This window comes from Leptinotarsa decemlineata, unplaced genomic scaffold (genome assembly GCF_025532065.1).
Source record: "Leptinotarsa decemlineata unplaced genomic scaffold, Ldec_3_MD MMD2_tig00026307_RagTag_RagTag, whole genome shotgun sequence".
Taxonomy (NCBI): Eukaryota; Metazoa; Arthropoda; class Insecta; order Coleoptera; family Chrysomelidae; genus Leptinotarsa; species Leptinotarsa decemlineata.
In genome coordinates, this window is record NW_027412681.1 from 8,358,781 (window position 1) to 8,374,126 (window position 15,346).

Consider the following 15,346-nt stretch of genomic DNA (forward strand, 5'->3'; position numbering starts at 1 on the left):
CATACTCGTACCTACCTCATTGTAGATTGTACATTTCAGATTGTACAGAACCTAAAATATACAAGACAGTCCATCTGGATTTGCTACTGGAGTTACCTGTGATTTCAAAATTTGAACACAACAGAAAATAGATCAGTTAAATCAGTCCATAAGAAGCAGTAACTTTCGCAAAAAATCAACCAAAGATGCTAGACCTATCCAAAAATCGTATGCAAAACGAACATCATACCTCACTCACTGGTCTATAATAGTAATCAACTCGAGAACACAAAACATTCGCAGAATTGAAGATCCCGCTCGGGGAAGTATGTCTGATAAAATATTCATTTCATGCTCAAATTACTACGGTTTCTCCACAACTTTTCGCGGCAATAAAAAACCTAATCTGACCGTACTAATAGCGAAACTTTTTAGCAAGCTTTTCGGTGTATTGATCGAACAAGTGAGCGCGCATGTTGTTGCCGTTCAAGCTACGACTTACGTTGAGGGAATAGTTACGCCCCATTTGTATATCGCTGGTGAGTATAGGCTGTATAGAAAAAACAATTTCCACTATTATTTGCACTATTCGCACAAAAATTCACATTTATACTCTGTCCATCTAAGCAAAAGAGTGCTCCAAAACATTATCATGCAGGAAATTGTAAATGCCGCTTTTTAAAAGCTTTAAATACTGTTACGAAACAAAAAACTGTACTACCTCAGAAACTCAGTTCAAACCTTCTTTGGAAGTATTTTTCACACGTATGCAGCTCCGCTCCTAAGCATACCCTGAAGCTGTTGGATACGTACGTCGATGAAAAGCAAGATCGCATCGCTCACAGGCCTTTCGCAGACCCCAACTTGCACCCGTGCAAAATTCAACTGAACCGGGAACTATAGTTCGATGATTACAAACTTCTTTCGGTCTGAACTGGATGATTTGGACACCAACTACATGTAATTCAACAAGAGCACATGTCAGATGAGCCACACAGCTCATGCCACATTCAATATTCTGCACGAGCGATTCGAAGAGATGGTGTCATCTCACGTGGAGGTGATGTGAACTGGCCACCGAGATCGTGCGATTCGACCCCGTTGGACTTTTTCTTGTGGGGTTTTCTTAAGTGGTAGATGTATGCGAATGAGCCACAAACCACAGCGGTCCTCAAAGTCAGCATAAACCATGGCATCGGTTAAATTCAGCTTGATTTATGCGCTAGAGTCATGGACAATTTTACGCTTCGGATGTGCCCCACCCAGAGAAGCCGTGGCCGACATTTTTGAACAGTGTTATATTCTACTGTCATCAATAGTCTTTCAAACGAATGAAAAATTTCGATGATATCTCTTACACACATTGTTTTATTTAAATTTAAACATAGGAAGTAACTTGTCGTATTTAATAATTTTCCCGATTATAAAATTTGGTTGTTCAGTACCTTCGTACCTTCTTTTCCTTGAAAGTGGTTTGATTCATTGGGGCTAGAACCACATCTACCAACATCATTGTAACATTGTAAAACAAAATATTTATCATGTACTTTCCATCTATATTTCTTTGACCTGTGCTAGGAATGCAAAAATATTTAGAAAAACAATTTCCTCTAATACCAATGTTTAAAAAGTGGTTGTGCCTGGCACGGTCGGTAGCCAAGCGGTTCGGCGTGGGTGCTTTGTTCACTCACTCGAATTGACTGCCGTGTTGGTCGGTGGTTCAAGCCCTAGTCTGAACGATCGATCTTCACTTGCTATCATCCAACCCGTGTTAGGAATTACACGTTAAAAGGTAAGACCTCGTCAATCCTTAGCTCGCAGAAGTTTCGACTTCTGAGGGTTGTCGTTCGTAGGGGTGCGACAGCTGGTTAACGGAAAAACAGATTTTAAAACAGATTTAAAAAAAAATAGAATTTCAGTGTTCCATTGAGCAAGAATAGTGGTTTTGCAGCAGGTTAACGAAAAAACGGATTTTTTTAAAACAGGGTCTGCCGAATCATCAAATCGCGGATATACTAAGGATTCCCCGCGCTTCAGTTATCCGAATAGTGCATTCGTACCAGGAAACTAACAGCGTTGACTGGAGACGTGGAACTGGGCGTCCTAGGATAACTAATGCAAGAGAAGATCGGTATCTATAATAGGGGGCCCCAAGCGGGGATTTCAGGATTTACTAAAGCGCGGCAGATTATTATACAGGGGGATATCTTGTACCCGGTTAAGTACCTCCACCAAATATGAGCCCCATATATAAGGCCGCCCGTGAAGGATGAAGGATCAGATTAGTAAAAAAAATTGATCATCAGAAATTCTCGAGCGCGTCAGATTAAGGTAGGGTGAGTTAATTACATGCTAAAAAGCGTATATTCCAGTAATCTGACAATTTGATAGTGACGTAAAGAAAGGGGTGGGCAGCAAAGTTGTAAAAAAATAACGTCATTTCGACATTCTCGAGAGTAGCTAATGTTTTTATTTTGAAAGAATTAATTCATGGATAACGAAAAATATATAACGTGACAATTTCCAAAAGCCGAAATAACAAAAATTCGTCGATAAAGTTTAATGCGTGCAGCTATGTGATACCTATATTTCCCTCTCCGAGTTTCTATTCCTCTTTTACTTTCTCTCTATCTATTACTCTCTCACTCCGTCCCCATTCTAAATTCTGTTGCCATGACGCCTCACAGCTGATCACAGACTCGTTCGTGATGAAGATGATGATTAATTAATCAATTGATTATAAAAAACTAATTTTTTTGAGCATTTTTCAAAAATTATTTTCTTATAAATACAAGTATTCTGCTTAAAAAACATACACTTATTTATTTGCATGCTATTTCCTGAGCTTTTCAATCAATTGAGTTCAATGATTTGAAAAAAATAAAAAAATATATTTTTTTTGTCAGATTAGGCGATTTCCTCTAGACAATCGTCAGATTATGAGACAGCACATCTAGAACATAAAGATGAACGATATATATCTTAATCTGATGCGCTTGAGTATTTCAAAATGGCGATTTTTTTTGCACATTATTGCAGCGAGTTTGCGTCAGATCGAAATCGTCAGAGTTGCACTCAACACCCATGTAGAAAATCTGACGCGCTCGATTAAATTTGTTTTCTTTTCACTTTTAACCCTTACGTACAACCACCCGCATCATGCAAGCGATCAGATTAACATACGAACATTATCAAAAATACGTAGGACATTGATGCTATCAATATCTGACGCGCTCGAGTATGTCCATGCAACAGTATTTTTTTTACATATTTGAAAATCTATAGCCGCTTTCCCCACCGATGAAAAGGTATATATTATATAATATTTTTTTCTTCTTATCATCTAAGCTTTGCAACCTACTATGTCTCTATGACGCTCGATTAAATCTCCATTTTGCATCGTGGGCTCCCCTATTACTAGCAAGATATGTACGTCGGAATCGAACCATAACAGTCTCAGCAGTCAGAACTCATTTATGAAGAACTTTGTTCGAGTTATTTCCAGTACCACAATACGGTGGAGACTAACTAGAGCCAATTAGCAATCCATGAGGTCATTAAGAGTGCCCAGGCTACTTTCCAGACACATAGCCGCTCGCCTGCATTGGGCACAGGAACACAGAGACTGGCTTTTAGCTCAGGTGCAAAATGTCTTTTTTTCTTTCGGACGAAACCAGATTTGGTTTAGTTAGTGATAGTCTGACACATAGTTTGGACAGGGCCACGGCGACAAAAAAGACTATTTTTTGCTAGAGAAGTCGTTCCATACCATGGAGAATCAGTAATGTTTTGTGGAGGCATGGTCATCGTACGCACACTTATTCCCATTCCAGATACTATGACAGGGGATAGATATATTCGAAACACTATTGAACCCATTATTTATCCTCTCCGAAATGAAATTGGAGTCAATTTCATTTTCATGGATGACAATTCTAGACCTCGTCCCACGAGAAGAGTACAAAATGCACTAGAGATTGAGAATATTCAAAGATTACTGTGGCCAGCAAATTCATCGGACATGAATCCCATTGAGCACGTGTGGAAATTCGTTAAACGAGCAATCTTAAACAGAATTGATCCTCCTAGCACCCTCCCGGATCTCACACTCGCGGCCCAAGAAGAACGAAACAACATCCCAATGGATACCATTAACGCCCTTATTGTTTCCAAGCACAGGCGAGTTCACACCTTACTACAGAACAGGGGAGGCCACCGAATATTAATGCATTTTTGAAATGGTTTTCTTCTACATTTCAGATTCTGGTAATCATTTTATTATGCCCAATTTTTCGTTTCTATTTTATTCTTTTTCAGTTAAAATTAAATTCAGTAAATTTTCGTTGGTTACATAACCAAATTAAATGTACTTTGTAATACACTTCTTGACTTATGATAATAGTGTCTCATCCAGATAAACATAAGGGGGTCCAAGAATTTTGGCGATGTGCGTATTTTATAAAAGAAAATGTTCTATTCATCAGTAACTACCGTATTTGATAATTTTTCTGATCAGTACCTTCGTAACATCTTTTCTTGTAAATGTTAAGAGTGGCATTCATTAGAGATAGAATAACATTCATCAATAACAATAAACGAAATATAGAGACGACTGATACGAGATACCGGTTTCGATAAATTTGTATAGAGACCTTTCCGGTGCTTCATAAGGAACGGCAACGAAATAGAATATCTATAATCCCCGAAAGACCACAGTTTTCGATTAAGGTGCATTCAATTTCCTGTGCGGAAATATAATTCAGCGCACATGACTGTGTGATCAAAATCAATTCGTGTCTCGATGGATTCGGCATTAATTAAATTCGCAGACACCCGATTGATTTCAACGTTACATGTGTTCTCGTTCACGATGAATGAACCACCGCGGATATTATGCTTTTTAATGGATAAGCCTTTCAATGGTTGTTTTTCCATTGTGAAATGTGTGTGATTGCAATGGTTCGAGTAATGAATACGCGATTCGATTTACTCAGTTACATAAAATCATGTTGGTTCACAGATGGATCAAAAACACCTTCCGGTTCTGGATCAGGTGTTTTCAGTCGCAGACCCAGGACAACCTGCCTAGGAATCTATGCGACTGTATTTCAAGCGGAAACTTAAGGTATTGAATTGTGTGCGGAGAGACTGGAAGAATCCAACCTCATACAAATCAATAAAAATATTCTCGGACAGTCAAGCGGCGTTGGAAGCTCTTGGCTCCTACCGAGCAACGTCTAAATTGGTAGCAAATTGCCAAAAACGACTCTTCTCCATAGGAATACTTAACAGATGATCTTTGGTCTGGATTCCTGACCATACTGACCTGTAAGGCAATGAGGCTACCGACTACCTTGCAAGAAGAGTGCTGCAAGCAGCTTCATCGAACCAGATCCTGTCATTGGCATCGCTTTAGGCTTTGCCAAACAAAGATTGAACATCTGCAAGAAGCAAGAAGATTTATGGACTTCTGGCAGAATCTTCCAGGATTGGCTCACTCCAAGGCGTTTATTCACCCTTCACCCTGCTGTAGTTGTTGGACTACACTAGGGATGAACTACGATGTACAACAGGCCTTCTTACAGGTCACTGTCATTTGAATCATCGTATGCACAGACTCGGACTGTCGGAAGACAGTGTGTATCGCCTCTGTTTGGAAAACAGAGGCTGCTCCTGCAGCGGAGCAGGCACATACTTTGTGCCTGCCCCGTTGGGGACCGAATCAGGTTTTTAGAGTTCGGCAGAGCCGTACTCTTACCATCCGACCTAAAAGACCACTCACCATACAAACTAAACTTCTTTAAGAAGCTGGGTTTATTTGGTCGAGTTTGAATAGGTGTAAGCCACAATAAACCATTGCGGGTTGCAGTTGAGGGTCGAATAGACCCACTCACTTTGAACCTAACCTAACCTACATAAAATCAAAGTTTCATAGATTTTTACCAGGCGACATCAATTTGTACGTCCGAAATGAGTTAACAAAGTTATGAAAATGAAACGACGTGGCTATTACTCCGAAAAAAGTAATCTTTTAATGAAGAATTGCATTTATTTTTGAAATTTACCAAAAAGTAGTCTCGTGTTATGATTTTGGGTCTATTTCATAAAATTTGTCAGCACTGTACTGAATTACATTTAATATTCAATATCTGGCAATACAAATATTCTACTATAAAAATATTAGACAGAACAATTCCCAAATTGAGGTTGAAATTCATAATAAATTAGTAAAATTTACTCACTATGCACTGTTAATTGTGAAAACAATCATTTATGTAATATAGAATTCAAATCGTAGAAATTTTACAATGAACATCGAACTATCTACTCATTTCGACGTACCAAGTATAGCCACCAATCAAATAAGAGCTCTTGTTGATTAGAACGCAAACGTTCACTGTTTTGATTTCATTTTCTTCTCGTCTCTTGGAATTATAGCAATTAGACCTTTCTTTTATTGTTATATCAGTTTGTTCTTAATGAAATACGTTTTGAAGCGATCAACTTATAAATATTTTAACGTTTATTTTGAATACCATTTTACTAGTCATTTTCATGAATACATCGAATTTTTTTACTATCAGTGTTCCAGTTTATTAATTCCATTAGAACGTCTCAATTGAACAATTTGCTGTTACAAATATAGAAGTTATAGAAGCCATTTGTCAGAGTCACTCTTAACGGAGACATATTCTGTAGGGTCCTCCAACAGGGACGTCCAAACTTTCTGACAAATGATAACGGTCATCTTATTCAGTCTGTTTTGTCAAATCACTATGAACGGGTATAGCATTCAACAACAGGTGCAAATAATAAATTTTTTTTTTTCAAAATGGGTGTTGATTACGAACTTCTTTTGGCCTGAATTGGTTGATCTAGACACCAACGATATGTGGTTTCAACAGGACGACGCTACATGTCACACAGCTCATGCCACATTGGATATTCTGCACGAGCGATTTGAGGGCATGGTTATCTCACGTGGAGGTGATGTGAACCGGCCACTGAGATTGTGCGATTTGATCCCATTAGACTTTTTCTTGTGGGGTTTTCTTAAATCGCAGGCGTCGGCGAATAAGTCACAAACCACAGTGGTCCTCAAAGCCAACATAACACATGCCACCGTATATAAGTAAACACAAGTAAATTCACTCTCCGCCATATTTGGGTCAAAATTCCCCACCTTGAATATTATGCTCGGCCGACCTACAGCGCAACCGACCGAATCTGATGCGTTTACCAAGAGAGCCAAGTTGAGGCATGGAATATTATTACAGAGTGAGTCGTTGTGAGTGGTGGTTTTGTATTTGTGAAATTTTCGAAATGAACAAGTGTCATGGCATACATTCGAACTGGAATCAGCCTGTTGCATACTTTTTTACCAATTCATCCACATAAATACTGGATATAAAAAGTATTGTGACTGAAGCTGGATAAAGAGGTAGGGGATCATTTCATATTTAGGTTCTAATTGTTATAAACTTGCCAGAAAAGATCTCAAAGTGACTGTAGAGCAGCCATATTTCTTTGTTGATGAGAAAAATATTTTACATGTGACAGAAATCATTTTTTCGATGACTTTTTGAAATTTGATGATTATTCAACGAACAAAAGTCATCTTGAACAACTTTACAACTTGGATAAAGACTAGCAATATAGACGAGCACCCAAACTTACTGATTCTCATTTATTTCCAACTAACTTTCAAAGGATGAAGGTTAAATTAGCCCAGTCATTCGGTAGCTACAGCGATGAATACTTATGCCAGTTTCAATCAGATACAATCAGCAGTAATAGAGACGGCTACATTCATTGAAAAAATGTATAAAGTATTTAATATTTTAAATTCAAATCGATTTGACGATGTCAAACATTTCAATAAACCTTTTTTCAGAACATCAAAACGAATTGATTTCCTGAAATAAATGAATATATTTTTCAGCAAATTAACTGTAATATCAAAAAAAGGAAAAAACACGACTGGACAAATGAGATTCATTGAGGGGTGGCAGATAACAATGTCGGCATTTCTGCAACTTTGGGAAAACCTACATAGTGAAGGACACTCCTAAATATTGACGAGGAATATGAATCAGGACTGTGTGGAACATTATTTTGGTCAACAGAGAAATAAATACTCGTGGAAATGCCAGAAACCTGTTCAAATTACCAGAGCTTTCAAAAACACATTTACTCTTCAGTATTTCACACAGGCAGAAGAAACTAACTGTCTAGAAGATACTAGTGAGATTCTATCTAATATAACAGATGCTGACATAAACAGAATGAAGATTATTGTGGAAGTTTCAAAAAATCTCTGTAAACCTTTGAGAGGAGAGACAAACGATTATAGAACTCTAGCCACTCCTAAAAGCAACAGCTTGGGCTATGTTTGTGGATATCTTTTGAGAAAATGTACAAATTTTGCCACGGCGGCTAGTACCACACTGAATGAAACAAATGTATATAGTTATTTCAATGCATACAGTAATACAGAAGCCAAACGATTTGGAAGTTTATATATGCCTCCAGATTCATTTTTACAAAGTATTATTCATCTAGAGACAGAATTGCATAGGCAACCAGCTCAAAACAATGTTTTCAAAAATCAACATTTATCTCTCTTGTGATAATTTTTCTTTGGATTATTTATTTTCTCTTTTCACAGGGGTAAGAATTCATTATACTTTGAAATTTGCCAATAGAAATCTGAAAACAAATAAAAAACTCATCATTCTGAAAAACCTTTAGAATAGATTAGCATAAGTTTTTGACCTAAATCGTATAATCTTACTTTCTAACTTTACAAAATATACGTTTATTTCACCACCTTGTCTTATTTTTTATCAATTCCGAAACAGTTCACAATCATATGAGATATTTATTGTGAGCTCCTCGTAGCAATGATGAAGTCAGATCATGATCACATATTTTTTGATCGAACCTTGTGTTAAGGTGCACAATAGCTCTTAGCCGACACCCTCCTGCCCCTCCAAACGCGAACAAAAAATAAAATCTCGACCCGATACATCAAAGACGCCGACCGAGAGTGAATTTACTTGTGTTTACTTATATACGGTGCCCATGCCATCGGTCAAATTCAGCCTGATTTATGCGCCAGACTCATGGAAAATTGAACGTTTCGGACGCGCAGAGAAGCCGTGGCGGACATTTGAACGATATTATATTCCACACATTATTGCATCAATAGGTCTCTCAACCGAATAAAAAAATTCGATATCTCTCTCACTTTGCTTTATTTAAATTTAAAGATAGGAAACGCTTAATGAAATACCCCTCATAACGATAACTGAATCAATATTCAGGTTTGATTCATTATGAATAAAAACAAATGGTCTCCAATCTTCCATCTCCGAGTTCAGTGAATGCGTAGGAGATAACTGAAATCTGAAATATCATAAATAAAGCAGGTCAGTCGTGTGATACTCGAATAACCGAGTAAAGATGATCAAGCTAGATTTGCGACGTTCACGATCAACTAATTGTTGGTGAAGTGTTGATGAGTTCGTCCTTGAGGCGCTAGGCACCGATTGTTTAGGTGGAGAATCAACTCAGACTTGTTCGAGTACAAGGTGTTTTTAATTAGACTATTAAGCTGACACAATAGACTTTTCACAGAAATCCATCAATTATAGAAAGCCGCCTTTTCGAAGGTAAGAAACGTTTGAAAACAATTCAATAAACGTTTTTTTTTCATAATCCTTGAACTATTAAATATTTTATAACATAATTATTTCTCAAAGACCGACTTTTGATAAATTGAAAAAAAAACTATTTCGAAACGAGCGTTTCACTTACCGAGAAAGCCTCATCAGAAGATAACTAAAACAAAATCCTACAACAAATTTATTTGTTATATTATGAAATGTTCCTGGGTTAATATCGTTGCAATAATATCCACGAGTTGATATGAATTGCGACAGTGTATCGTACACTTCATATATCACGTATCAACATCAAAAACATCTAGAGGCGTCATATCAGATGATTCAGCAGACCATTCTAAGTTACCACTTCTGCATATTTACCAGTTGGGATAATTGACAAACCAAAATGAGATTTCAACTGATAAGTTTAACCATTACGACAGACTCTCTGGAAAGAGGTTAGGTGACAATTATCCAAACACGTAGTACCTCAAAATGAACTCCTAGATCACCTGATATGACTTGCAGATTTTTGTGGGGATTCACGAATACTGTAGTTCACAGAAACCGGCATGCTTTTGAGATTGGAGAGAGGACAATAAAATTAATAAAGAGGCCTGTATAGAGTCTACGGAGTCCTCCACTGAGAAAATCTCAATATTTCAATAGTTTTCTTTCCTTATTTCGGAAGATATTTGTCTCACCCGGAACTAAAAACTTCACGACAAATATGGTCTTGCTCTGATAGTCGAGAAAAACGACATCCGGCTTATACGTTTGTATGAGCCTGAGTGTGAGGAATCGATAGATCTAATAAATTCGGCACTTTTCATTTCACACAACGGTTTTAATGTTCCCTGTGTCTATTCAGTACCGTGAAAGGACATCAGTGCACTTTTAATGCCGCGGTGTATCAATGAATATAGGCTTTTACCACATATGCTGCACATATGCAACACGTGTTTCGATCACCAAGTGATCATCTTCAAGAAGAAATTCAAACTGGTACATAAGAATATATGGAATGTATGGAAAAATGAAGTTTCTTTTTCACCCACTCTCCATCGTGGGCCGAAAACTACCCCGTATATATTATTTTGAGAGATAATCCCTGATCATACAAATTACTGCAAATCATTAGGTTTATTCTGAATTTAGCAGTGACATAAAAATGTATATCTAAGACCATGTGTTTGTTGATAAATAAAACATTAAAATATGGTATTCCCGTCATATTTCCTATCGGTGACACATCTACAACGGTTTTAGTTCGGCATTATCTAGTACAAATATTTATCCGATTATACCCACAGATTATTTTCCGACCACTACTTACCCAAGTACCTGGTTGATAATCGTGACAGTCTGATATGAATATTTTTTCTTGGGACATGCATTGAAAGACAAAATGAACAGTGACTGTTCATTATTAATGGGCTATCGGATAGTGAGATATATAAAAGACGCTATTAAATTAATATATCATCTCTTCTTCACAGCTTTACGGCTCTGCCACAGTAGAATAATACAACAAGTAGGCTCTCTCACCACGTGATCCGCCCGAGTTGCCGGGGACCTTCAACCGCTCCTAGGATGAGATTCTCATCCAACGCGTTCAGTGCTGTAGTATCGAAGGATTCGACGTACCACGGGCATCGTATTAGTTATAATAAACGGTCGGAAATTGATTGTGTTTAGTTTATTCACTGTTGTTATTATTGTTTTTAGTTTTTGTAGCTGAACTTACCACAAAATCTTCCATAATATCCTTAAATTTCGTTTTTACATTTTTACATGGGCGCAGGTCTATGGTAAAAGAACGAAATTGCCTCCGCACTTCGTTTCGAGGTCACCGAGCACTTTTTGAATTTATGAATGAAAGTAGTGGGAGTGGACTTACTGGTTGATTTTTACTATGGCTCTACCGTGCAGATATATGCTCGCCTGGCATCTCCCGTGCCAGCATTACCACACCACCACCAGCTGTTTAGTTTGTTGATGAGAGACATACACGTTAGGAGTGTTAAGCGTGTTCGGCGATTATCTCCTATCGATAGAAGTGGATCAAAGAATTTGCATCAACTTTTGTATAAAAAATTGAATTAGGTAGACAGGTACTTTCAAGAACAAATAGACTGTTTTTAAAACTCTGAACTACGGTTTCAAAATCAACTAATTGAAAATTCAAATAGTACAAAAAAATTTTCACCAATTCGTTTAATGGTAATGTAATAAACTAATTACCAATTTCCAGATTAGAAAACAGATTTAATATGGGACAAAAATTCACTTTCGTTTGGTCATTCAGTAATTTTTCCGAATTCTCAAGTCTACTGATCTCCAAGCATTCTAAGTGATAGAGTTTCAAACCTATGTTCTTTCATTCTTCGGGAAAAGGTTTTACTCGTTTGACCAATATAAAGTTTCGGGTAAGAGCTTATATACTCTCGATCTATCCAACACTAATTTTTATACAGGGTGTAACTGAATAAGTGTATAACATTTAAGGAGGTGATTCCTCATCGAAAAAAGATAGGATCTTTCATATAAAGAAACTTCATTGGAGCATCCCTTGTTGAGATACAGCCCCTTAAAGGGGGTACATAAAAGCACTGAAAAAGTTACAATATTGAAATTAACCTGACGTTTTGTACTACCAAAAAGACACTTAGCCAGAAATTTATTTGGTTTACCCCATGGTAGTAAGGGGTGGAAAACGCAACCCCTAAAATGTATTTCCAATGTAACTTTCTGTCTTATTATTTGTTTACCGTTTGAAAATTTATTTCGGATAGCCTGTTTCATTCTAAACAAAAAATGTCTTTTGGGTTTTTTGTCCAAAATCAACCAGTTCGCAGCAAAAAATTATTTTACGAACAACTACAGGTTATTGTTATTTTGTAGTTAGTACCTGCATTAAACGATTAAAGGGTAATAAACAAAACTAATTTATTAATAACAAAACACACAACATGTAGAAATCATATTAAATGTTCAATATGTCTACCTTCAGACATTAAGCATGCGTCTAGACGTCGGCGCATTGAGCCACGTATTCGCTCAAATATTCCTGGAGTCTCTCTGATTACCCTGCACGCATCGATGATGCGGTTTCTTAAGTCCTCTACATCGCGAACAGGAGTACGATAAACCAAATGCTGTAAATGGCCCCAAATAGAGAAATCGAGAGGATTGAGATCCGAGGATCGAGCGGGCCAGTTCTGTGGTCCTCCTCAACCTATCCACTGATTTGCATATTTTTCAGTTAAATGCTGACGTGCTACTTGACTAAAATGGGCGGGAGCCCCATCATGCATAACAAACATATTCCTTCTGACGCCCAAAGGAACTTCCTCCAGCAGTACTGGATGCACTTCTCTTAAAAATTCAACGTATGCCGCACCATTAAATCGAGGTGGAAAATGAGGCCCAATTAAATCACCCCCAATAACTCCGAGCCACACGTTAAGAGAAAACTGTTCTTGATGGTTAGTTTCGATAATAGCGTGAGGATTTTCATCAGCCCACATGTGGGAATTATGAAAATTAATAATCTTGTCCCGAGAAAAACTACATCCGTCTATGAATTGTATCGTCTTCAGAAAGTCACAATTTCTTCTAATCTTTTCCAGCATTCAATTGCAAAATTCAAGACGGTTCGGAAAGTCTCGCGGTAACAGTGCCTGTACTCGTTGCAGATGGTAAGGGTATAAGAGTTGTTCCTTTAAAATTCGAAATACCGTCATATGATCAACATTTAGCTGGAAAGCTATCTTTCTAGTACTGGTAGTAAGTTGTTCTTCAATCAAATTAAGTACTGCTTCCTCAAGCTGTGGTGTTCGTACTTCTCGATGGCGACCACAATCCTGCGTTCTTTTGTCGAATGAACCATATTCTCGTTATCGTTGATGAAGTCGAGCAAATATTCTATGTGAAGGATGCTGCCGTTGAGGATACATTTCAGCATATGTTCTAGAAGCTTCTAACCCATTCCCCTGCGACAGACCGTAAACGTAATGCATATCAGCCATTTCCTCATTTGTGTGTGCCATTTTAATAACAAGTAAATTATTTAAGTAACACATTAAGAACAGAACAACAACACACAATTAGTATTAATTCAATTTCGAAAATTCACAAACTGACAGCGTCATACCAATTTAATTGTCACTATCGCTAACAGCGACCTACTAGATAGATTAGTTTCGTATTTTTGCATTTATGACGATGCTTCTCTGTAGTTGTTCCTAAAATAATTTTTTGCTGCGAACTGATTTATTTTGGGCAAAAAAAAAAAACCAAGAGAATTTTTTGTTTAGAATGAAACAGGCTATCGGAAATAAATTTTCAAATCGTAAACAAATATAAGACAAAAAGTTACATTGGAAATAAATTTTAGGGGTATTTCCACCCCTTACAACCATGGGGTAAACCAAATAAATTTCTGGCTAAGTGTCTTTTTGATAGTACAAAACGTCAGGTTAATTTCAATATTGTGAATTTTTTAGTGCTTGAAAAAAATTGTTATACAAATTTTATCTACCCCCTTTAAGGGGCTGTATCTTAACAAGGGATGCTCCAATGAAATTTCTTTATATGAAAGATCCTATCTTTTTTTCGATGAGGAATCACCTTCTTGCATGTTTTACACTTATTTAGTTACACCCTGTATAATTATCAATACTCCTGTATAGTTCACTCAAACACGGTAAGTATCGACAATCACTTACAATACTTATACAATTATTATTTATATTCATGCATGACGTAAAGTTTACTTACTTCATTTGTTTTACTATAGTACTTTTTCCAGACTCCCCCGCACCTGAAACAAAAACAAATCATTAAGCATCACTCACAAGTTGTTAATAATTGCGTTGATCAAATCAATTCGAACAAAAGTATATTAGTAACATCAAGAGTTCATTGTTTTTGGGCTAAATACTGCAACTTGCTTTTATCTATCTGACAATATTTCACAGATCATTCATGTGTCAGGCTAAGTTAAAAAGTTTGGTTTTACCCAAAAAAAGAAACAATTACGGTATGGGAGGGCCGTGGGCCATGGGTGAGCCCCAAGGTACAAAGTTTTACAATATAGATAACTGAGAGTAAAGGTAATACGTCGGTACCTATTAATAAAAATCCTCTGATATATAATATGATAATATCGGTAATTGCAAAATGCAATCCGTTCAGACAGCCACCTACCTACTTTTATTGATTAAATATATAGCTGGTGGAGCCGTGAATTCGAAAAGTTTGAGAAACACTGCACTAGTGTAACAGCCGATAAGATAATAAGTGGTATGTTCATCTAAATTCAACAACTTCAGTGAAAGATTCAATTTATAATTCTTACTTCAATAACACATTTTAACTATGGCAATTTTTTAGTATCGCTTGTTATTTCGTCGCTTGTCCGAACTAAGATGTAATCCGCAATCTGAACTAATCTACACAATATCTGAAATGGCTTGCAATATATAACAAATCTGATCACTCCGTTACATTCTTTGAATTCCAATTAGCACTATTAGGATTTTTAGTTACGACCAATCTACCTAAGAAAATGCAAGAGTAGAAAAAAATAGTACATCAAGATTATTTGTCCTCGAATTCAATGGTTGTTTAAAAAATATAGAAAATGAAATAATTATAATCAAAATTATTCATATCACCAAAAATAGTGAAATATT

At 36.8% G+C, this 15,346-nt stretch overlaps 1 protein-coding gene across 7 annotated transcripts in view; it reads right to left on the minus strand.

The window, feature by feature from the left end:
- Window positions 1-15,346, minus strand: part of Galphao (G protein alpha o subunit) — a 176,205-nt gene that overhangs the window by 79,922 nt on the left and 80,937 nt on the right. For all 7 annotated transcript variants that reach the window (XM_074181373.1, XM_074181376.1, XM_074181375.1 and 4 more), the window contains one exon: window positions 14,430-14,472. In XM_074181373.1, the coding sequence (XP_074037474.1) occupies window positions 14,430-14,472 (43 nt within the window). The remainder of the gene's footprint in view (window positions 1-14,429; window positions 14,473-15,346) is intronic.